The sequence below is a fragment of the Furipterus horrens genome, unplaced genomic scaffold, assembly GCF_987537825.1.
Source record: "Furipterus horrens unplaced genomic scaffold, mFurHor1.1.pri manual_scaffold_3, whole genome shotgun sequence".
Classification (NCBI taxonomy): Eukaryota; Metazoa; Chordata; class Mammalia; order Chiroptera; family Furipteridae; genus Furipterus; species Furipterus horrens.
Window position 1 is genome coordinate 128,527,997 of NW_028327173.1, and position 26,425 is coordinate 128,554,421.

At 36.0% G+C, this 26,425-nt stretch overlaps 1 protein-coding gene across 2 annotated transcripts in view; it reads right to left on the reverse strand.

The window, feature by feature from the left end:
• The window catches only part of NUBPL (NUBP iron-sulfur cluster assembly factor, mitochondrial), a 222,913-nt gene that overhangs the window by 1,875 nt on the left and 194,613 nt on the right, over positions 1-26,425 (reverse strand). Inside the window, exons 9-10 of one of the 2 annotated variants that reach the window (XM_090271859.1) lie at positions 9,453-9,573; positions 6,277-6,359 (exon numbers count right to left, since the gene is read on the reverse strand). In XM_090271859.1, the coding sequence (XP_090127985.1) occupies positions 6,277-6,359; positions 9,453-9,573 (204 nt within the window). Of the gene's footprint in view, positions 1-6,276; positions 6,360-9,452; positions 9,574-24,810; positions 25,137-26,006; positions 26,110-26,425 lie in introns of those variants that run through there. The other variant, XM_090271860.1, reaches the window with a different exon arrangement.

The window sequence follows — 26,425 nt, forward strand, 5'->3', positions numbered from 1 at the left end:
TAGCTCTCCACTGAATTTAATAGTAAAGAGGCTGATTGAGTTGAAAAAATTCAGGAGTGAGAAGATACTGCTGTGTACATCACAGGTGGGGCAGGGGAAAAGAATTTTAGATTATTTGGAGTTTTTGAAAAAAGTACTTAGTACCAGCAATTACTGTTTTTCAAAGTCTAATTCCCATGTCAGCAAACTAGCAACCTAGTCTAACTGCAGAAAAATCACCCCTTCTTCTTCTGACAAATTAATATCTTGAGTGAGGTACTGCCAAAACTTCTTTGGCATACAACTGTTAGTCATTTTAAAGAAGACTATTATGTACCACCCTACAGTTTGTCTTTGGTAAGCATTTTCTTTATTCTCTCTGAGAATGACATCTAATACCAGCACCAAGACCTGGTGCCTCCTCCACCAGGTGAGTTTTGGGGACCGTGGGATGAGTTGTTACATTCTTCATCTCTGGCACCCCCAGTGCAGTGTCACACTGACAGCACGTCGCAGGCCACCGAGTGGGCCACAAACAAACCCAGCACCCACAGTCCAGTTAGAACAATGGTCATGATATTTGTATTTTAAGAGTTTTAAACAATTGCAATGTAAATACTACTTATTTCTTCTATTTTATCTATAAAAGTAACTAAGATACAATAGTAAGACTTTCTAAAACCAATACATTTCTATACTTAGATTTGAGTGTATGCTACTATAACAGCTATTAATAATAATAACTAAAGCTTAAGTACCTAACATTTGCCTAGTATTATTTCATTTATCCTTACAGCTACCCTAAGGGATACATTCTGTCATTATCCTCTATTTATAGATGAGGAAACCAAAACCCAGAAAGGTGAAGCGTCTTGTCAAAAGCTTTATAGCTAGTATGAGATGAGCTGTCCCACTTCCTTACTCTGCATGGTAAGATCTGTTTGAAGTCTGTTCATCCTGACTTCATAAAATGCTTTAAGTGTATCTTACACACCTTCATTAAAAAAAAACAAAGAAAGAAAGAAAACCAAAACTATGCTAGACCCCTGGCCATGTAGCTCAGGTGGTTGGAGCATCATCTTGTACACCAAAAGGCTGTAGGTTCGATTCCCAGTCAGGGTACATATCTAGGTTGTGGGTTTGATCCCCAGTTGTGTATGAGGCAGCTGATCAATGTTTCTCTCTCACATCGATGGTTCTCTCTCTCTCTCCCCATCTCCCTTCCTCTTTCTCTAAAAATCAATAATAAGAAAATATAACCTTGGTTGAGGATTAAAAAAACTATGCATGAATTCTAACATAAGAATCATGCTTTATTTTACCATAAATGTGTCAAAATTTCATTTGAATCCTTTTTAAAAAAAGGATAGTTCTCAAAACATGGATAAGGACTTTTTTTTTTTTTTTTTTACTGAGTGCCTACCATACCAAGTACTTCATGTAAGTAATCCCACTTGTGTAAAATAAGCATCATGGGCTCAACCTGGATGAAGAAACTGGAAGTTGTTTGCTCAAGGTCACAAAGTCAGTAGTCTGGGAAACATTCAAATCTGGATCCACACGACTCCAAAGCCCAGCTCCTTCTATTACATCACATATGAAATAGTAAATCAAGATACAAGTAATTATAATTATAATGCTTTGTTTAAAATTGGTTTTAGTCTCTGTAATATTTAACAGAAACAATGGTTTTGTTTAAAAATGGAAATAGCATGGACCTTATAAAGAAATATTACTCTTAAATCTAACATGCTGATTTTCAGCTGTGCATCTTTAAGAATATCTTTTTAATATCCTAGTATCTTTTCTAGGTATTTAAACCTAATATTTTCTGATGAAATTTAAAGTTCACCTAGGCAAGTTGAGACAAGGTCATCATTCTATAATCTTTTATTCATACTTATGTTAAATTAGAGACATAACTATCGAATGACACAAAATATTGAATGATTCCAGGATAAACCCATTTGCTATATGTAACCTTTGCTTTTTAATGGACTGTTTCCAAGCTTAAACTTTCAATATCCGATACTCAAAGTAATGGTGAGATTGTCATTTGCTGAGACACCACTAGAAATGCTTAGTTTAACAGTTTCAATTTCTATAAGACTGTTGAGATTGAATTTTTTCAGCCAAAGCAGTATCATTTCAAAAAATACTTTTCTGGGGGTGGGGTGGGGTGGGGTGGTGTGTGTGTGCACTGTTTTGGGAAACCTGTGACATGTAATGATATAAAAGCTCACTGGTGAAGAGTTGGGGCCTTTAAGTCAGACAAGCATGGTTTAAAATCTTAGCTCTACTATATTCTCACTAGCTCTAAGACATTTGGGCAATTACTTACCCCTTCTAGACTCAGTTTCCACATCTGTAAAATGGTTATAACAATAGTATCTATCTCAAAGTATTTGTGGAAATATTAAGTAAGAATAAAGTATGTAAAGTACTGGTACAGAAGAAGCAAATAATAAATATTAGTGGCCATTATTATTACTATTGTGTCTTAAAATAATTTATAATCTTATTGAAGGACTCACATTAACATGTTCTTTTGGGCACTTTTCTCTATCGAGGAATAAGTAAATTAAATCCCTCCCTTTTGTTTAATCCATAACTAGCAAAAAGCACACACAAACACATCATATATTTAAAAATATGATTTATTGATTAGATTTCTCAAACTATTAATACTCTCTTTTCATAAACTCAACTCTACACAGATTAACCCTTCACACCTATTCAAAATTGTCTATTGGGCCATCCTGGGGCAGAGATAATACAGCTGGACCTTATTTGTCTGCTCTATCATTAACAAGCAAATGGATGACAACCAAAGTACAAGAAGTTTTATAAAAAGCTTTGGTCCTTTGTCTTTTGTTTTAAAGATTTGAAGTTCTAATTTATCATACACAGTTGTTTCATATTAAGACTATAAGGTAACACTTTAGAAATTATGAGATGATAAAAGTTTCCACTTATATTTGAAAGTCTTTAACAAGGAATATCATATAGCACACTTTACCAAGTCAAATCTAGCTTTAACTACAAAAAGTTAGGCTGTTCACATTCCCATAAATGTCACCCAACAATAGTAAAATAATAGGTCTAGCCCTGGCTGGTGTGGCTCAGTGGATTTAGCACCAGCCTATGAACTGAAAGGTCACTGGTTGGATTCCTGGTCAGGGCACATGCCTGGGTTGCAGGCCAGGTCCCCAGTTAGGGCTGTGTGAGAGGCAACCAACTGATGTTTCTTTCCCTCTCTTTTTCCCTTCCTTCCTCTCTCTCTAAAAATAAATAAAACCTTAAAAAAACAGGGCTAATGTTAATGCAAAGAAGATTTAGAAGTATGTAACTACAAAGAACTCCACAAACACTGCTGTTTAAAAGTTTAAAATCATATTATCTTTTGATAGTTGCCATATATTCTCTCTTATATTACATTCCTTTAGACTTGCTTGAAATGTTCCTTGCCTTTGGAAAATCTCAAAGAAAAAAATGCATGGAAAAATATTTAAAAATTTAAACTCAATTGAAATACAGTAGTAAGTAATTAATCTTATTCCTCACAATCACCAGAGAATGGCTCTAAATAGTCTGTTCTCAGGAGGCATTTAAAAGTGTGTAATTTTTAAAAACTCCTAATTTTCATACAACTTTTCATTCACTGCGTAAAGTACACCTGTTCTAGGTGGGATTGCCAGACTTTAATCATGAAAGAAATAAAGGGTTATGGTTTCTGCTTATATGAAAGGTTTCTAAGTAAAGACTGAAAAGGAAATTTAACACTGAAAGAGAAAAGAAAAACAATGATAAGGTCTACACTATATTTTCTCAGAGATCATATTCCCGGCAACTCAATCACGTGAATCATAAGATGCTTAAGAAGGGGAAAGGAGCTCTGGGCCTCTGAAAGGGATAACTCAAAATAAATCTATGTTACTTATCCTAGACTCCTGACTTTCAATTTAATTTTACTTTATTCACAACTCTAACCAGTCTTGGCTCTCTTATTTTCCAGTTTATACAAGATTAGTGGAAGCAAACTAGAATGAAGTGCTGAATGGACAAAGAAGCTGTACTTTATAAAGAACCACAAAGGACCCAAAATAGCCAAAGCAATCTTGAGGAAGAAGAACAAAGTTGGAGGTATTACACTCCCTGATTTCAAACTATGCTATAATGCTATAGTAATCAAAACAGTGTGGTACTGGCACAAAAAGCACACACATAGATCACAGAAATAGAATACAGAGACCTATAATAAACCCACACTTATAGCGTTAATTAATCTATGACAGAGGAGGCAAGAACATCATGGATGGACATAAAGAACATTATGCTAACTGAAATAAGCCAGTCAGAGAAAGACAAACACCACATGATTTCACTCATTAGTGGAATCTAATGAACAAGCCAAACTAACAACAAGATATAGACAAATTCATAGACAGTGAGCAAGATGACAGCTAATGGTGGGGGGTAGTTTAGGGGGTACAGCAATCAAGCAAAAAGGTAAAAGGACCTGTGGACATAGATAACAGTGTGGTGATTGCAGGGGTAGAAGGCGTTATAAGGGGCTAAATGACAATGAAAATATACAATAAAAAAAAAACACAATGGGGAAAAGACAGTCACTTCAATACACGGTAATGGGAAAACTGGACAGATACATGCAAAAAAAAAAAAAGAAAGAAAGAAAGAAAGAAAGAAACTAGACCGCTTTCTTACACCACATACAAAAATGGATTAAAGACTTAAATGTAAGACCTGAAACTATAAAACTCCTAGAAGAAAACACAGGCACTAAACACTTCGACATAGGCCTTAGCAATATTTTTTTGGATATATCTCCTCAGGTAAGAGCAATAAAAGCAAAAATAAGCAAATAGGATACATCAAGCTAAAGAGCTTTTGCATAGCAAAGGAAACCATCAACAAAATGAAAAGAAAACCTACTGACTTGAAGACATTTACAAATGATATATCTGGTAAGGGGTTAATACCCAAAATATATAAAGAATTCATAAAACTCAACATCAAAAAAATAAACAATCCAATTTAAAAAAGGGCAGAAGACCTGAACAGACACTTCTCCAAAGAGGACACATAGAAGGACAACAGATATATGAAAACATGCTCAACATCACTAACATCAGGGAACTACAAATCAAAACCACACTGAGATATAACCTCACACTTCCTGTCAGAATGGCTATTATCAAAAGACAACAAATAACAAGTGTTGGAAAGGATATGGAGAAAAAGGAACCCCATACATTATTGATGAGATTATAAATTGGTGTAGCTACTATGAAAAAGAGAACAAAGATTTCTCAAAAAATTAAAAATATAACTACCATTAGAAACCAGCAATTCCATTTCTGGGCATTTACCTGAAGAAATCAAAAACACTAATTTGAAATGATATATGTACCCTTATGTTCATTGCAACATTATTTACAATGGCCAAGATATGGAAGTAACCCAGGTAGCCACTGATAGATGAATGGTTAAAGAAGATGCGACTATATATATTATATATGTGACTTTATATATATAAAATGAAATATTATCATTCAGCCATAAAAAGAATTGCCACTGCGAAAACATGAATGGACCTAGAGGGTATTATGCTAAGTGAAATAAATAAGACAAAGACAAATACCATGTGATATCACTTACATGTAGAATCTAAAGGTCAAAACAAATGAGCCACCAAAATAAAACAGAAACAAACACAGATACAGAGAACCAAGGTTCCTAATAAGTTTGAGCAGGTAGGTACCAACTGATAGCCAGCAAGATAAGAACTCTACAAACTCGCGTTGTTCATGTTCTTCATGAGAAAACTGGTTAAGTGGCAATTCTTTGTAGATGAACTTGTTCATTTGATAATTCAGAGCCACCACTGGTATGCCTACCATATACAATTACTATCCAAACTGATGGATATCATAGGGGAGGAGCGACTGGATAAAAGAATGTGAAAAGATTAGCCACAGCCCATGGACACAGATAATACTGTGGTGAAGGCCAGGGGCAGGGTGGGTGGGCAGGGGCTGGGTAAAGGTGGGGAAAGAGAGGGAAAGTAGGGGACATTTGAAATAGTGTCAACAATAAAAACAAACTAACTAATTAATTAATTGGTGCCTAAAAATGCTTTGGATAAGTTAACCACTCTTTGTTTAATACTTAAATTGCAAAAAGATAAACTTGATTTTCCCAACATTCTTTCTATATATCAAAAAGCATATAACCTGTAAAAAGAAATTAAAATACATGTTTAAAAATACCACTTACCTCATCACTTTCAGGCTGTGAAAATACAATCGGCTGGCCTGTGTCTGAAGCTTCCCTTATATTAAGATGTAAGGGAATGTCTCCTAAAAAAGACCACCAGATATCCATTAGCACTACAAAAGTTTGTATTGACATTTGGAATTTCACTGTTTGAACTTCAGAAAGAAATGAACTATCCTAAAATTGCTAAATCTCTGAAGAAAAGGAATTTTAAATGAAAATGAGGAAGAAAATATTCCATCTGAGGGTAGTGCAGTGATATATATATATATATATATATATACACACACTATTTGGCAGCCCCTTGTGGGATAAGGCCTCTGATTTATTCTTTGCTAGAGATCTTCCAGCAAGAAATGGCTTGGAAGCCATTTGTAAATTATTTTTACCTGTTAATACCTGATACAGACACACCACACCACATAATAAGAGGAAACTGAAGAGGAAAAGATTGGAGAAGCAAAGTAGTCAAAAAAGAAGTACAATAATATAATCTTCTCATGCTGGCAGATGAGTAAGTCAAGAGAACTGTTGAAAAGTAGTCCAGAACTGTTATCTCAACTTTCTGCTTCTTTATCAAAGAGGATAACTTTTATTATACATTAATCCTTATAGCATCATAACTTGTGAGTCTGATGGGATCTCAGGATGTATATAAGAAGAAGCTACAATATACAGAGTTCAGGTGTCTTTTCTGATGATATATAACTATCAGGTGGTATAATTTAGGGGAAAATGCTCTGGCTCATCATCCAGTTGACTCTTCTACTACATCATCACAAATGAAGCCTTTCAAAAGGCTGAGATTTAAAATGCAGTAATGGAGTCTTAAGTAGAAGAGTTGACTTGTCATGGTCCTCAGCATTCTTAGACCATTCCAAATCCACGAAATGTGTGTATGCATGTGTTTTATATAAATAAGTATTCAGTACCATGCCAGGCAATGTAAATAATGCAGAAGCATATGTTACAAAATTACAAACCTACTACAATTTATATTATGAAATACATGAATAAATATTTTATGTTCTTCCTGTCAGCAAATTTTGAAATCTTAACCAACGCTTTAATCTTTCCTAAATGTTCAATAGCCAAATGACAAAATACATGAATATTTCACTAACCATTTAAAGATTACCTTTTCAGTAAATTTGATGTCTCTTCTACAGAACAACTTAAGACTGTAGGAAACTGTCACAGGGGCAGGCAAGGGAATATATGTTATAGAAAACTATCCATAAAGTTTTTTCTCTTGGTTTATGAACTGCCCTTATAGTAATGGGAAAAAGAAAAGTAAAACCTTCTCCTTTACACAGTCACTTATTGTCATCATTTTTGCCCTCCAGAGATCCACAATCCTACCATCAGCACAGAAACGTAGACCAAATAAAGGAAAACCTTCTTAGAAAACAGGTGGCACAGTGACAGTGGTCAAGGGCTAACGGTTGTGGACAGAGGCGGACGAAAAGGAATGAAGGTACAGAGAGTGGGTGAGGTGCCTCCTGGCCTGGATGGGCTAGGTCTGAAGGAAAGGAGGGCATATTTCAGAGACAAGTTAAAGGTGTCTCTGTGAGATGATCTGAGACCTCACCTACACGCATAAACTGTCCCTGGAGATAAATATGGATACAGTCTTGAAGAGCTATTTTACCAAATTTAAAACACAGCCCAGTGGATGAAATAAATTGAGGCAGCCAGCCAATCAGTAAAAGACATTAAATAAGGGTGCCTGGGGCTTCTGCCGGTCAGGAGGCTGTAACTGTGAAGCTCTTTCTTTTATTTCAGTTCCTAATTTCTAATTTCCACCTCTTCAATATTGAAGCCCCTGCTCAGTTCATGCGATTTACCTCTGGGCCCCTAGGACTGCATTAAAATGACATGTACCCTGAATTATTTTTCCCATAACACTGATAGATACAGCAGTCTATATAGCACTATTTAGTGCTTGTGATCAGTCATCAGTGTTACTGGTATTTTTTTAAGGGTAACTATACATTGTGAGCTGTTAGATAAAAAGTAACTTCCATGTGAGATTGTTTCTCTAGGAGATACGTCTTAAATTCTAAATCAGCAACTTACAAAATTGCACACACTTTTTATAAATTAGGGAATTATAATAGCCAATGTAATTCAATAATGCCATTATAATTAGACATTTACTTTATTATATAAGTGAATGTCAATCTGTTATGTTATGCAGATTTAAGAAACTGAACTTTCTAGGTTAGTTAAATGAAAGTTGCAGAATATAATTAGTGACTATAATTATAGCAATGTATCAAAATATATGATTAGTTTCACCTGGAATTGTGGTTGTTGCTATAGTACAAATGCATAATAACAATTTGACATCAACTTTTAGAAATGTAGTTATAATAGAGAATGTTTTGAAATTCCTTGATCTCTAAGGGATCTTAATTGTAAACTACCTAAAACTAATAATTCACTCTATGGCTCCCTTACTCAGCACCTAACACCTGCCTTCCCCAGAACAAAAACTCATTCATTAAGTAGAATATCAAAGCACGTTTCCTAAAAAATTCATTAAGCTGCTTATGGATTTTTAAAAAATCATGTTTTTTACAAAATCTGTGTTTTGCTCACTTAGGACATGAACAGTATATACAATGTAACTTTCAGGTGCCATACCCTATAGACATGACAAATACATATAAAACATTATAGAAAACAGAAAATATTGTTTTTCTAGAGCAGAAGTACTGATAAATTCAGAACTGATCAGGAAGGCATTTTTTCATTAGCACCAAGGAGTGCCACTTCCAAAGGCTGCCACAACATAATGAACAGGCATTTTCATCTATACCATTTATGCTGAGAGAAGTGTTCCCAACTTTGCAAACAAACTGATGATCATTATTTAAAATATGAGCTTCAGACCTTAAAATTGTCCTCAAATTCAAGTTAAAAGCAGTTTTATCAATAATAGCAGAAGGCATCAAAATTGGCAGAACAAACCTCCTTTTAAAAACCTTCCCCGCTAATGAAATATAAAAAGCCAAAGAAAGGTTAGCACATAGAACTGTGCTATACTAACTTAATTTGAAACACAAAGACGAAAGAAATTCATCATTTTCTGACACACTCTTCATCACCATGCCCAGTTTCTGTTTTCCCTTCTACGATATCCTCTGCAAAAGAATATTCCATGGTCTTACCTAGAACATCAAGATCAAGGACCTGTGCTAGTTTCCTTGCACCATCAGCACCAAAAATATGAGTTCTGTGTTTACATTTTGGACACTGGAAAACACTCATATTTTGAACAAGGCCCAGAACCTAGAATAATAAAAACACACTTAAATCAAAACAAAATTAAACCAACTCTCAATCCATTTTTTTTCAATATTTTTACTGTGTGCTTATTGGTTCTAGTGATACAATGATGAATAAGTTATGGTCTCTGCTCTCAAGGAACTCACAAGCCAGTAAGAGAGCAAGATACACGTATTACTTTTAATAATGTGATAAATACTAGAGATATATGTGGCAAGGATCAAAAATTTATGTCTGGGGCTCTGGTCGGATAGCTCAGTTGTTTAGAGCATCGTCCTGATACGCCAAGGTTGCAGGTTTGATCCCCGGTTAGGACGCATATAAGAATCAACTAATGAATGCATGAATAAGTGGAACAACAAATCTCTCTCTCTCAGCCCCCTGCCCCACCAATAAATAAAAATTTTTAAAAATTATATCTGGGAAGAATAAAAGGAATCTCTGAGTTGCCAGAGAATTCTTTGTTCAGGTTGAAGGGGAGAAGAGGGGTTGAGGCCTATATCAGGAATTCTACGCAGAAGGAAGAGCACAAGCCAGTGAAATAGAACTTGTGTGGCCTATCTGGGCTGCAACGTAGTGGGGGGCTAAGGCAGAAGCTCTTTGGTAAGAAAAGTCAGGGTTAAATGGTAAGATGTTAAATGCCTTCCATGCATATGAGACTTTCTTCTTGAGACAACAGAAAACCACAAAAGTTTTTTTAAAGCTGAGACAATGATATTGAAGAGGTACTGTTACACAATCAGATCTGTTTCAGAAATTTAGTTGTGATGGCAACATGGAAAAAATAAGTAGAAGAAACATAGGAAAATCAGTTGTTAAGAGGCTAACTGTGGACAAAGTCTTATGCTAAATAACAGCTAACATATACTGAGTGCTTATTTTATGCTAGGCACTGGGATAAGTGCTTTAAATGCACTATTTTATTCACTCCTCACAAGAACATTAGAAGATAGGTATTTTATCATTCCCATTCTTTAGGTGAGAAAATTGACACAGCTAGCAAAAGAGTGAAACTCAGTTGTTATCAGAATGTTATCATTTGAAACAAAAATTTAAAGCCTTATAGAGAGTGTCCATCTCTTTCTGAGCTTCCCAGCTTCTGGCACAAAGTAGATAACTTCATAAACATTTCCTGATAAGCTCTGGAAACATAACCCTTACTCATGTTCTTTTTAATCCCACTTCTTATTGATGGGAAGCAGTGGTTTTCTTCCAGAATAAAAATGGGGTATGTAACTATCAGAGGCTTACAGATCACAATGTCTGTATCATCCTATTGATTCCATCTTTAAGGTTATTATTATAGGAGCTATCTCTATTAGAACATTTGCATTTTAAATGAAGAATAGCACCTATAGTCCACAATAAAACACATAGACAAGAAAGTGATCAAATTTGTTATTCTTTATGAAAAGACAAATAGGAAAGACTGAAAGACTAAAGTTTCCCACAACACAGATAAATGAAGACAAATAGTGAGGGACAGAAATATGTAGGTAAGCATTTTCCAAGTCTGTAATATATGGCCTTTTGCTGATGCAAAGTATCACACAAAAAAAATCACACTGTGTTTTGGCAATTAAGTATCATCTCCAGAAGCTAAAACACATCTTAATATCACACAACTTATTTGTTTATTCACTATGTCTATATAATACACTCATTGCTTGGGCAATTTTACTGCCATTTATGTTAAATGTGATATATCCCCTGACTGCAGGGCTTCCAACTTAAAACATAAAAATATCACTCAAGAAACGAAAATAGGAAAGAACACTTAAATAACATGAAATTCTAGGTGAGGGTTATTCCAATCCAGAGAGAATGGGAAAAGCATTCCTACTCTTGATTATCTTAGACTTCCAAGACACAGAGGCTTGGAACAACAGCTTGTGTGATTAACTTCTTAGCTTCAAATTGTTCTCTAAGGACAGTATAAATGTCTAAGACATGTTCTCTGTAGAGAGCACATAAATGTCACAAACTATAACCAACTCAGTATTTAATGAGTTCCTATTATACACCAGTAACTGGGCTAAACAGAAGCAGCAGCATATAGTGGTGAGCAAAACTGACTTGACCTTTGTCCTCTTGGAGCTTGCACGCTAATTAAAGAAACAGACTGAACAAATAATAGTGCAAAAATCTACTTTAAAAACCATAACAGCTTCTCTGGAAGCAAAGCAACAGAGTATTATGAGAGCATAGAAAAGAGAAGACTCTGTCTACCCTGGGAGTCACAGAGGACTTCCTTGAGGAAATATCTGACTTAAAAGTTAAAGAATAAGCAGGTAAAAACAAGAAGAAAGATAGGAAAACACTCAAGACAGAAGCAGAGAGCACATGTCTCCTTCAAGGAACTGAAAGATCAGTATGGTTGAGGTTCGGTGTGAGCGGCACGAGAAGAGGCCTGAAAGGCAGGGATTGGCGGTCACATTCAGTGTCCAGGCTGCATGAGTGCAAAGTGAAGCCATTAAGGAGTTTTTAAGCAAGAGAGAACTATAGTTGTAGTAAACTCATTTCTCAGGACAGCAGGGCTTAAAAACATGGAATGGACAAACCAAAAGGACTTGTTTTTGTGTGTTTATTTTCTTAGACAAATACAAATCAAGGGCTGTATTCTCTGAAATCAGTCATTTGGTGCTGTCTCTAAAATATTCCAGTTCTCCTCTGGTATATAAGCTTAGGATTTTTCTTCTTTGCAATTAGGTGAGGACACATAACTTGTTTGGACAAATAAATCTGAGCAGAAGTGACATGTACGACATCTAGGCAGAAGCTCTAAATGCTAATTCCCCACATTCTCTCTCTTTGTCCCTGTGACCAGCAAGCCTCCCAAAGTGGCTGTTCCATAAGTCTAGGTGCCAGAGTAGGAACAGCGCTGAAGCGTGTTGAAGTCAAACCATGAGAGACGTATAACAAGAGAGAAGTGAACTGGTGTTTTCATTCACTGAAATTTGAGGACTGTTAGGACACAAAATCCATCCCATTTTGGCTGATAAAGGGGTATAGGAAAAAAATATTAAAATTTCAATTTCTGTTTTAATGACTTCCTTTTTAATTCCAATTTTGGGTGTGTTTTTATAATGAAAATAGTATATTGGTGCAGTAATATATGTATACTACAATATAGATGCTATACAATTTATTAATAATAAATAAATATAGGCTCAAGCATCATTTACGGGATGTATAGTCAAAAAAATCTGGAGATAATCCTCTCTATGTTTGAAATTCAGAGGTTTTGGCAAGTAAACCTGGCTCTATTACTGATAATATATAACTTCTAGTTTAAGGATAAATGCCGTCATACTGCTTCTTAGGTTATCTGGAATAAACTAATTCCACTTAACTCTAGAATTCCCTTATCTAAAGAACTTCCCACACATATGCCAATTTACTTTTAAAAGGCTGTCATGGAACATAGCAGAGAGTGTGGACTCATACACAAAAGTCACTGATTTACCGTGGAGATGGCATAGCACTGTATGTAAATGGGATAGCCACATGGGAAATAAGGAATCTTAACCCCCTATCTCACACTATACACAAAAATTAATTCCAGATAGATTATAGAGGTAAATGTGAAGGTAAAACAGCAACACTTTTAAAAGAAAACAGGAGAATATGCTATATACTTTGAGGCAGGAAAATACTTTTTGAGCAGGACACACCTAGCATTGAACATAAATGAAAATTACTTTTGTCAAATTGGACATTAAAATTGATAACTTAATCAGAAGACATAATTAAGAGGGTGAGAGATAAGATATAGAAAAGGAGATGGTATCTATAATACACATATATGACAAAGGACTTTTATCCTAAATATATAAAGAACTCCTATAAGTCAATAAGGAAAAATCAGATACTATAGTAGAGAAATGGGCAAGATACTTAACAGGCACTCCATAAAAAAGGATATCCAAACACCAGCAAACATGAGAAAAAGTGTTAACTTCACTTATCAGCAGAGAAATGCAAATTAGAACCAAAATGAGGTACCATATATTTATGCCTAAGACCTGATTAGAATAGTATGACTAAAACAACAAAAACAAACAAACAAACGGAAAATACCAACTGTTGATGAGGACAGGACTGCCATCACAGTTTCAGTTGAGTATAAATTGGTACAACCATTTTGGAAAACTCTTCGGTAGCTAACGACCTAAGCTTATATATGTTTACACTCTGGCACAGTAATTCCAATCTCAGTTATATATTACAGAACACAAAATGTGTTCAAAACAGCACTAATTACCCCCATGTGGAAGACTTCCCAAATGTCCACCATCAGTAAAAAAGACAAGTAAATTGTGGTATACTTACATGATGAAATCCTATAGAGCAACGTGAATTAAAAAACTATAGCTACAATCAACAGTATGAGTGAATCTCTCAAATATAATTTTAAGAAAAATAAATCATGCAAAAGTATAACTTGTAATTCCAAACAGGCACTAGTTTTTGGTGTTATATGTTATAAGTTGGGCTCTACTTTGGGGGAAGCAACTAGGAAGTGGTACAAAGCAGGAGCTTCTGGGGTACTGGTAATGTTCTATTTCTTAAATACAAACAATAGGTGTGTTCATTTTGTAAAAATTCATTGAACTATGCACTTACAATTTGTGCTCGTCTATGTGTATCATACTTCAATAAGGTGTTTGCTTTTAAAAAAGGGTGGTCATGTAAAGAAGGGCCAATAAAGCAATAAAAGTAAGTAACCAAAATGATGGTTTATGGGACATCTTCTAAACATGCATACAAAAGCAACCATCTGCTTTAAGTAGAAAGGATTCTACACAAACAGAGAAGTAGCAGTAAACTTAAAATAAAGTCCTTGCAAGGAACAATCCTCTTTTCTTTCCACCTGATGCTCCAAAGAAAGACCTAAAATAAAAGTTTAATTCTGGAGAAGCTCTGAAATAAAAGAGTGGGGTTCTAGGCCTGCAATGTTTACAGTTGAGCACCTGAAATGTGGTTAGTCTGAACTGAGACGTGCTACAGGTATAAAATTCACATTGGATACCGAAGACTTAGCATGAGAAAGAATGTAAAATATCTCAATAATTTTTAAGTTTACAAATTATTCTTTAACCTTTTTAATAAAGTATATCATGAATATACACAAAAAGGTACACAAATCTTAAAGTGTTTGTCTAAATGGACTTTTAAAGTATACCCACGTTACCATAATGCTGTAAAGAAATAAAACATTGCCAGCATCCTAGACATCTCCTTGTATGCTCTCCAGAACATGTTCCTAAAAGGGTAAGCTAGCTAGCCTGATTTCTAACACCATAAGTTAATTTTGTCTGGTGGACTTGATATGAATGTAATCATACAACATATTCTTTTTGTCTGCATGATTCATCTAGCTAAACCACGTACTTTATTTTCGTTAAGCCCTAAGATTCTATGATGACAATTATTCATTCTCTTGATGGGTCATTTTTGTTGTCTCCAGGTTTTGGCTATTATTAACAATGCTCCTATCAATGTTTTTATGCATGCGTTTTTTTTGGCTGGGTATTTATACATTTTTAACTTCAGTAAAAAAATGCCCAAGTTTTCCAATGAAGTTCTCATACCAGCAATGTATGAGAATTCCAGTAGTGCTGCAGCTGCACCAACATCTGATGCCATCAGTTTTCTCTCATTTTAGCAAATACGGTGAGCATGTTGTCAAATCTCATTGTGCTGGATTGTGCAACTGTCAATCTGTCTATACTGGGACCTGCGTGGCTCCAGGTTCAAGTTCACCAAAAATAAAGTGGCATGAAATTTGGAAGGTGGAAGTGAAGCCATAGGTGTTACTCTATATGTTTCCTTTGGTTCGAGGTAGTGAAAGAAAGATGTGGAGGTGCAGGTGCACTCCTGTTTGTCTTCCTTCTTCTTGACTCCGTGCCCAGCTCTTCTTTGCAATGTGGTTTTAATTTGTATTGATGTAATTATTGGAATTGAGCATATTTTTACATGTTTTGTGGTCTTTTGTATAGTCTCCTCTGCAAAGTGTCTGTTTAGGTCTCTTGTCTATTTTTCCTACTGATTGTGGTTTTTGTAATTGAATTTTAAGAATTCCTAATATTTTTAATACAATTTCTGTTAGTTTATTCTCAACTTTTGTATTGATTGCATGTTGAAATCACAATATTTTGAATATACCGAGTGAAGTATATTATTAAAATTAACCTCAACTTTATAATTCTGTTGAACAGTGCTGCTGTAGACAATTAAACTCTGGCTATAAAACTTATTTTGGTAGTTCTCCTAACTAATGTTGTTTTACGTCCTAACAATGTACAAAAACATGTATCATGGTCTGTGATTTATGATTTTTTTAAATGAGCAAAAATGAAACATTTACTTTCAAGTCTATAAAGGACAGATAAACTGTCCCATTTCTTTGCTTTTTGTTGAAATTACATCAACTGTAATAATACTCATGTGGATTATCTTCTGTTCAGAAGCTCACACCAATAGTCAAACATTAATACTAACACATATAATTAAAAAATTATTATTTTATTATTAAAATTAAAATAATAAAGCATGCAGACTATGTGGCAGATAGCATTTTCAAAATATGGGGTTAGTTGCGAGAACATTTAAAAGAGAGCTTTGAGCATTAAAAGGATTAGAAAACACTGCTCTATTTCATTTAAGAGTAGTCCCCTATAACTAATGAGTTTCAAACAGTGGTAGCTAATATAATAAGAACATTAGACTATCCATATTACAATTTTGTTGATAAAAATTCTTCTCTTAAAGAATTCATGTCCACATAGCCACCCCTACCCCTGCCCTGTAAAAAATTCTTGTAACATGTGAATATATATTTTAAGCTGTTGGGGCTTAGAGATATTTTGTGTGTCTTTTAGTAGCAGAAACATTAGAAAACATGCTTTGCCATAGCTTAATTTACATAATACCAAGTTGCAGCTGTATGTATGCTCTATCAATTTCTAATGTCTCATCGAAGTATAAAATCCTTTTTTCTTTTTACCTCAGCTAGTTTTACTGAAAATGTAAATGCTACATTTCTGCCTAACATTAGCCACCACCAACCTTTTATATGTTATTCCTATGTTATTCGAATCCACCATTGACTCAAAAGGGTACTTCTCTTATTAACTTTATAAAAATTGACTCTCTTGAAATATCAACATTGCTCTGAAATATCGGCTTTGTGTCTAAATGTACTGAATTAAGCAGGGTCAAAAGTCCCCAATTTTAACTTCTTCTTGGTATTTGAAACCCAGATTCAGGTAAGTAATGAGCAAGATTTTCAGGCTACTATATAATCCAATTTCTCAAGGTTACAATCAGGTTAAATTCTTGCTGATTGAAACCTGTCACAGGGATTAAAAGCTGTGATTTAAGAAAAAATCGAAAAAATGAAGTGGAAAAACTTGCTGTTAAATAGAGAATGAATAATAATTGAAATAGAAGTGCTTTTCAGTTCTCCATTAGCCTTTAACCAGTTCTTGGTATAATCCATGAATCATGTATACAGTTTATAATGTTAAAAAATGAGATGGTGTTCTTGCCTTCTCTCTCAGAGGAAGTGGTCTGGCATGGGATGAGCAATGAATGGGAGGCTTTCATTCATGCTTCTCTCAAGAACCAAGTAATTGGCTCTGGGTCTATGAGGTACAACCCAGCTTGTCTATGCTTTGAATTCTAAAATGAGGGTTTATAATGATCTCTACAATTTACCATTGTAACAATAACATTCAGAGCTACCCTAATGCCATGTGCTAAGGTCTATGCGAAGTACTGTATATATAATCTCATTTAACTATCACGATGACCTATTAGTGCATCACAAAACACTAAAGCTAGTAAACAACAGAGCCAAAATTCAGACTAGTTGGATCACTGGTTTGTATGTAGAAGTCATCAAACAAGATGATAAGTAAGTGGACTAGAGGCTTTTGTTTATGGAACTAGGTGGCCTGAAAACTGATGAGTCAATACAGTTTAGTGGGGGATTTAATATAGTAATCAAGAGCACAGTTATAAGGGAAGGCCTAACTTGAACCATCTTTGCTCCTCACTAATACAGTTGAGCCTAAGAATTCATTCCCTTCTCCCAGCCATGGAACTCCCTTTCCTTTCCCTTTAAGACTCTCATTATATCTCCCTTGACTGTCAACAGAACCTATGGCCCCTTAATTCCTCCCCATTTTCAGTCCACCAGTTTCTTGTCCTAACCTGTCTACCTTACAATCAGAACTGCAATGGTAATCAAATTTAATGGAGAGTCCACTTGTTCCCTGGATTCTCTCATCCTGTGACCTTCCCCGATGTCCACATTACTAGACCTCAACTCTGGATAATCCATGGAAATGGCAATTAAAAATGTGGGCTCTAGAAAGCAGACTGCCTATGACAGGATCCCAGTGGCCCACTAAACAGATGGATGAATTATTTAATCTTAAATGACTTATTTAATCTCTGTACTACAGTTCCCTTGTATGCAAAATGTGGAAAATAATGTTATCTTCTTCATAGGGTTGTTGTGAAGGTTAGATCAATTTAATTTACGTAAATCACATAGAACAACACTTAAGTTTAAAGCATACATCTTCACTTTCTGAGATGTACTTATGGCTGAGATGAAGAATACAACGTAGCCAGTCTTATAAAGGTTACCATTAAAGAAAAGTCAATTTTTAAAAATGAAAAGATCACCCACTTGTGAAGAAGAAAGCCACATGTAATATGTCATGTGCAAACTACTTAATATGTATTCCTGGAAAAAATTCAAACAGTATTTTACAAGGCCTTCAAAGCCAATAATGAAAGGTTCTTTAAATACATCACAAGTATTCAACTTCCCAGAGAATCAAGTGAGACTACTTGGTGATCACGAGGAAAAATTATGTTTGAGGATGAAAAGGAGAGACTAAATGTGCCACTTGCCTCTATTTTCATGCAAGATTACCTAGTCCTAAATTGTTTCTTAAGGCAGGTAGGCTTGAGGTAATAAATAAAATATGATTTGGGATATAACAGAAAGATTAGATGCTGAGAAAGCTCCAAGACCAATATCAAACACATGAATTATGAAAGCATTCAAGGATGAAAGTGTTGAACTCCTGGTCCAAATAGATAACCTACCGCCATAAATGGTTACTCTGCCAGAAAAATAATAAATCACAATTCTGATCCTCATCACTAAGAGTAAGTTAAGTTATAGGGTCTTTCGTAGTAAAAATTTAAAAATGGAAAGAAAACATTGATAAGAATCATCTGTTTTAGGTTCTAAGATCACCTAATTTTTCTTAGAAGACAACATAATCATTAACCCTTACAGTTAAATGCTAAAAAGTTCAAAACCACAGTATGATTTTTGGGTTCTTTGCTTCATGTTTTTAGCCAGCAGGAAAAGTAAACCACAAGAAAAGCAAAGTTTCTAACTCTCTTTTATAAAAAAAAGTAACTATTTACAAGGCTGTAATAGTTATAAATTTTTCACAATTATTATAAGGGAAAGAATAGTTAAGTGAACAGTATTAGGCTTTAATATACAGGGTCAACAAAAGTAGGTTTACAGTTGTGAGTAAACAAAAACAGAATTTCTTCTTGTATTATTAACAATTGTGTTATTTTCCATACGAAAAACTGTAAACCTACTTTTGCCCCACCCTGTATTTGTTGCCCAGTCAACTGTAGCATAGACACTAGCTGTTCACCAAAACCCATAGTCTTTAACACATAGCTAACTCTTTTCTTGGGCTCCTTGAAAATCATAATGTGTAGTCACGTGACTGAGTTTTAGTGGAATGTTTATAGAAGTATGTGTACCACAACTAGGCCTGGTCCATAAAAATCTACCATGTACATGCCGCTGTGCCCTCTTTCTTTGCTGCTTTGCTTAGATGAGGATGGCCCCCAGGGTGACCTTAGAAGTCACATTTTAAGATGGCAGAGGTTCCAACAGCCTAACTGACTTTATGGAAGAAGGCCACCCTGCTCACCTATTCACCTACCAGTACTGTTACATGAGCAAGAAATAAACTTTTACTGCATTTGCATTACTATATATTTTGAGGTCCATTTGTAACAGCATTTTGCCTACACTAAATAACGCATATTTTAATGAATGCAGAATTTAAAATTTTAAACAACCGTAGCAACTTAATAAATCTATATGAAGAGAAAAATTTAGGTACAACTAATATTCTAAAGAAATAAGGAAATCTCAAAAATACTACTCATCTAATTTATTTTTTATTTTTTGTTAAAATTCTTATTCCTAAATAGACTTGTAAAAATACCTGGGCAAAATACATAAACACCTGTGACTCAGGACTTCCGGCCAAGATGAAGGCAACTTACACACTGGAGAAAACATTTGTAATACATATCTGACAAAGAATTTGTATCTAAAGTATATTTAAAAACTTAGAACTCATTAATAAAAAGACAAAAATCAAGGACTTCCAGCCAAGATGGAGGTGTAGACAGACACTCTAGGTCTCCCTCCACAACTAAGAAGGAATACAACTACCTCAAAACTAGAGACAAACATAAGTTCCAGAAAATCAAACGGTATGGAAGACCAGCCAAAGAGGATATAGAGAAGAAATACTCACCCAGACAGGTAGGAGGGGCAGAGCCGGGGCGGAGAGGACGCGGTGTGGTGGTGGCGGCAACAGCAGGCTGGTGGAAAGCGCAGTCACACATTTTAAAAAGTTAGGAGGGACACCTGGGTACCGTACCCAGCTCCTCATCAGACCTTGCAGCTCATGGTGCCAACACCAGAAAAAATCAACCCTCATTGCTTCTGACTGTGCAAACCAGTGGGGGTTGGGGTGGAGGCAGAGTCCGCTTCTTTAAAGGGCCCCCATGGTGCTAGAACGTCTGCAGACCCACTCACTCTGGGAATGAACCAGGGCAGCAGCTAGAGGGGTGCCAGTCCGGTGTGGAATTGGGAGAACTGCCTGGAAAAGGGGCGAGTGCTGGGCACGCGGCATTGTTCCCTCTTGGACCCCTCCCCCACATACAGCGCCACAACGTGGTGAAACAGGTCACCCTGTACTGACAAATCCCTAACGTTCCGCCCCTTACAATATAACAGGAGAGACAGCTCTACCTGGGATGCAGAGGTAAACTAACACAGGAGCCTGTCAGAATGAGGAGACAGAGAAGTATGGCTCAAAAGGGGAAATGGATCAAGGTTCCAGTGGGAGAACTAAGCAACAAGGAGATAGCCATCCTCACAGATGAGGAGATAGCCAACCTAACAGATACAGAATTCAAAACACTGGTGATAAAGATGCTCACAGGCTTGACAGATGTGTTTGAGTATGGCAAACGAATAAGAGAAGACGTAAAAGCTATGCTAAGTGAAACGAAGGAAAATCCACACAAAACCAATGGTGAAGGGAAGGAAACCGGGGTTCAAATCAATGATTTGGAACATAAGAAAAAACCAATGCAGAATAAGGAAGGAAGAATTGTAAAAAGTGAGGAAAACTTCCCAAATTTTGCGAAGGAGATGGACATACAGGTCCGGGAAGCACGGAGGGTCCCGAGCAAGCTGGACCCAGAGAGGACCACACTAGGAGGCATCATGGCTGAGATGCCAAAGGTGAAAGATAAAGACAGAGTCCTGGGGGCAGCAAGAGAGAGGCGGAGAGTTGCCTACAGGGGGTGCCTATAGGACTATCAGTTGATTTCTCAGAGGACATTTTGCGGGCAGGAAGGGACTGGCAAGCAGTATTCAATGTGATGAAAAGCAATCTACAACCAAGATTACTCTATCCAGCAAAGCTATCATTTGGAATAGAAGGACAGATGAAGTGCTTCCCAGAAGGAGTTCATCACCACCAAGCCATTATTATATGAAATGTCAAAGGTACTTAAGAAAAAGAAGATCAAAACTATGAACACTAAAATGACAACAAACTCACAACTATCAACAACTGAATCTTAAAAATAAAAACAAAATTCAACTAAGCAAACCAGAATAGGAACAGAATCATAGGTATGGGGATCATTTGGAGGGTTATCAGCTGGGAGGGGGGAGGGGGAGAAATGTGGAAATGGTGCAGGGACTAAGAAGCATAATCGGTTGTTACAAAATAGACAGGGGGATGTTAGGAATAATACAGGAAAGGGTGAAGCCAAAGAACTTATATACACGAACCATGGGCATGAACTAAGGGGGGTGGGATTGCTGGAGGAAAAGGGGGTACTGGGCAGAGGGGAGCAAAGGGGAAAAATTGGAACTACTGTAACAACATAATCAATAAAATATACTTAAAAATAACAGCTGCGACTTATAAATTTATCTGTTTCATGATAAATTCTAAAGTAATTATAATAAGCATTAATTATCTGATATTACATTGTCATCGAGTGTTTCCCAAACACTGTACTAAATCCTCTATGTGCATTATCTCATTTATTTCTCATCTCAACTCCCCAAGGGAAATGCTACTATAATTCCCATACTGAATGAGAGCACTGAGTCATGGATTAAGTAATTTGTTCAGGTCATACAACTACAAAGTGACAGATCTGGGATTTGAACTCCTGCATTCAGACTCCTTAGCTTACCCTTCTTTACTATTATGTAAAAATGCTTCTGTAAGCAGTACGCTATTGCATAAAAATTATAATAAAGTTTCTAAAGTAATTTAATTTAAACCACAAAAGAGGTATATACTTAAAAGAATACAGCTCTCTAAGTGCTAAAAAAAAAATCTGTGTATAAAAGGTTACAAATATACAGGTAAATAATAAATTTGGTTCTGTGAGAAGAGATGGTCACATATATCTTGTTATGTAAATACTATTAAAAAGGCCAACACCAAATTATTTTTTTCTACCATTCTCTTCCTTGCTAAACAGTTTTAAATCACAACACTAAGAGAATACGGGCAAGCATTTGTGACTGGCAATGTAGCCTCTAATTTTTGTTTTACTGTTATCCGGACCAAAAAACCCAGCTCCTAGAAAATTTATTAAAGGCAGTGTAATTAGCAATTCCTTTCATTTTTGGCTTTTTTTTCTAACCACTCTACCCTACATAATCAATTGCCAATCCTGTCCATCCTTCCTTCAAAATGTCAATTATATTTATTACCCTTTCCATTTTCATCGCTATTATTCTAGATCAGACCCTTACTGCTTATCACCTACACCAGTGCTTTTCCAACTTATTAAAACTGTCTTATGGTAAGAAAAATGTTTTACATTTTGATCCAGTATAAACATACACGTATATATGTGTATAATTAAGAGCAAATCTTTATGAAATAATACTTTCTCTTTCTAAGAGCAATTTACCTTGATACTGTTTTAAAACTTTGGTTATATTTCTCATTGTATTGATTTCACGACTCACAGTGGGTCACAACTACAGTGTGAATAACTTGAATTACTAAAAATGCTTCCTTACTGCCTTCACACTCTCCTGGCTCCTATCTTTTCTATTAATCCCCACTAGATTAAATCATTTTAAAGTTCTATTCTAATTTTGTCTATTTGCTATCCAACATTCTTTATGAACTCCTCTAAAAATTTGAAGAATAAAGTCCAAATTCCTAGTCTAGCCTAGTGTTTAAGTCTCGCCCAAACCTGGGCCTCACACAGGGACACCCAAACATATTACTTTAACTATAGACAAACTAAATAACCCTAAACACAACTCGTAGTTTCCTGATTCTTTTCAGACTAAATTCTGTCCTCCCATCCCCCGATATGCCTAGGAAAATCCTACTCACTCATTCATCTAGTACATATTTAGGGAGCAGCTATATATTCTAGGCACAGAGGGAGGGAGGTGCGCCCTGCATTCACAGAGCTGACAGTAAGTACAGCGCTGTAAATGTGAAAGTACTGACAGATGTGAAACGGTTACGAAAGGGAAAGAAGAGTGTTACTGGATCACACACGAGAAAGACCTTGCTTAGGTAACAGGGTCAGGGAAAGTCTCCCAGAGAAAAAGATGTTTAATCTAAGTACCAAAGGATAAAAAGGGGCTACCAGGTAAAAAATGAGAATAGAAATTTTTTAGGTGAGGAAACAGCATGCTGAGGGTGGGAAAGAAACTGTCTGGAAACCGCGAAGAGGTGGGGACAACTAATTTCGCTATGATACAGAAAATGAGAGGCACGGTGGCCACGACCTGGGCATTAGGGAACGGCGGATTGTGGCTGTCCCAAGTCAAATGTCAGCATAATAAGAATTTATCATATTCCTGCTGTATGCCAGGTAACTGAGCATTTAAAGATATTTGAGGCATGTTTTCTTTTCCTCCAAGAACTCACATTCTTCAGTGGAGACTGACAGGCAACCCTGTAGTGAGATAAGAGTCAAACTAGATATATGTTCAAGCAGTTAAGGGAAAGAATTATTAACCTCTTCTGGCAGTTTGGAAAAAACTTCCTAGAAGAAGTAATGCTTGAGCAGGGATTTGAAAAACGAGTATGAGTTCCCACACTGACAATGGCTTACCAGGTGAGGGACCAGTATGTACAAAATTACAGGGCCATGAAAAAAAATCACGACTTTTCCATGAAAGAGCTCCTTGACAGCTGAGAGAAGAAAGTATTCTCATGTCCCTCAGAACCTAGGGCTTCTGAACCATAATGAAGTTAGCCTACAGGATGATAAGGTACTTGAAGAAAAAGGCTTCATCCTCTTCCTTTTTTAAAAATCACCAATGGAGCTTATCTTAGCACTTTGCTTAGAGAAGGCACTATCAGTAAACATGTATTTATAAAATAAATAACTATTCATTGAATTAAAATTAACTAAGTGATTCCTTATATACAGGTGGAATAAAAGAGGAAATATACTTTTCAGGATCTGGGAAGGAGACTACCTAAGAAGGAAGGGCTGGGCAGTGAAATCCCTCTGACTCTAAAAGTTCAACTGATAGGGAAAGGCTTCAAATCAAGTCTCCTTGGCCGCCCTTGTAAAAGAAGGCAACAAAAATGGGTGAGGATGACACAACATATAATATACTCACAATTAAAAGTGTGTAAGATTGAACAATTTTATTATTTTTTAAAAAACGGTCTACAAATACAGAGATAATTAAGGATTTGGCAGAGTCGATATCATTTATACAGAGAAAAGAGAATTGAATAGTTCATCTCTTCTCCTCCCCATATCTGAGTCTTGAGTTTTAAGAAACCATTTAAATTAACTTCAAAATGTTCTTTTAGACATTACTAAACTCTGTCCATACCAATGAATTCTGATGACGCCACTGTTTCCATGGTAACTAATGCACTTCAAAAGGAGAAAAAATAGCAAAACTAAAAACCAGGAAAAAATGGAATAAAGTGGTATAAACAAAGCATAACATTTCTCCTTGGCATTTGTGGAACACTTTCTAATTTCAAATGCTTTAGCACTACTTAGACTCCAAGGCTCCTAAGTGCCAGGAGGATCTGAGGTCAGCAAACCCACACCCCATTCATAGCTGGGACTCCTTATCCAATGTGGCTGCACCTTGGTTGTCCAATGGCTTACAGAGCTCACTGCCAGAAAGTTCTCACTCTTCTTTGCAAAGATTACTGGGCACCGATTTTTTTCTGTAGGTTTAAGAGATGATTAACACATTCTACATTCTTTTAAAACTTTTTCTGTTTATAGGGCAAAGAATTAAAACACAGTGGTGAAAAAACAGCTGTACAATAAGGAGACAAGACAATGTCAAAAAAAAAAAAAAAAGCCAACTTGGCGGGATTATGCATTTCCAATGACTTTCATTTCCACTCCACTTCAGTCCCATATATCCGTGACCAACCACATGGACCTTCTCAGGATCCAGAACTGCTCCAATTCTGAAACTTAATCTCCAACACTAACTTTCTGATCACAAACAACTCTTACAGTTCCTGCTAATCCTGCACGAGTCCTATGAGCCTTATGCAGCCTGAGAGCCTTCCTTTGGAATAACTCCTCATACTGTTTCCTTGCTGATATCCTCAATTTCTACCCTTCAGTGGCACTCACTCAACAATAGCCTAACCTGGACTTAGGGACCATCCATCCTTCTTCCCCACTGTTATATCCCATAAGGATTCTCTGTCCCACCTTCTGTCCTACAGTCTAGAGAATACTGTCAGAACAATTATGAGATTATTTGCCTCTTTACTTACAGCACAGTGTTAAATGCTAGAGATAAGTGAAAATAATTAAGGACTGAAAGTTATATTTGCTGAATTTTGCAACAATGGTCATTAGACTCCCAACTAGCGAAGTGCATGAAGGACCTGCCCCATAGCCATAGTTGCCTCAAGTGACAGCATCAGCTGAAATGGCCTCTTGTTGTATGATACATAATGATAATTTACCAGAGAAAAATCACAAAAAGCTCTTGCTTCTGCTCTTTTGAAAACTTTTCCCTCATGGATTTCCTGATGCTTTTGAGTGAACTGGACATAAGCCTCCACCCTTACCTTAAAGAAGGAGAAGTTAAGCATTCACGTATATGCTGATAGCATGGCTGTTATCCTGACCTTGATGTGGCAGTAACAGACCAATGGCCCTGTTTTTCAATTTCTGCCAGAAAGAAGGATTATGGATTACTTGGTCTCATAATTTTTGGTAGATAGCCCTCTCTCTCTAACTCTCTGCTGATTTATATTTTAATATCCCATATAAGTAACATTATTTAGTTATCTGGGAGCATTATTTGTATCAGTTTATCTTGGGGGACATAAGAGGAAATAACACTGCTCAAACTAAGTGCTTCATTGAGACAGTTTTCTGTCCTAGGTGGGCGTTTGGTTACCATTGCTTTATAATTTTTCCAAGATACAATTTACAACATAGAATAGCATTTTGGGGGTTTTATCATTCATTTATTCACATAGGA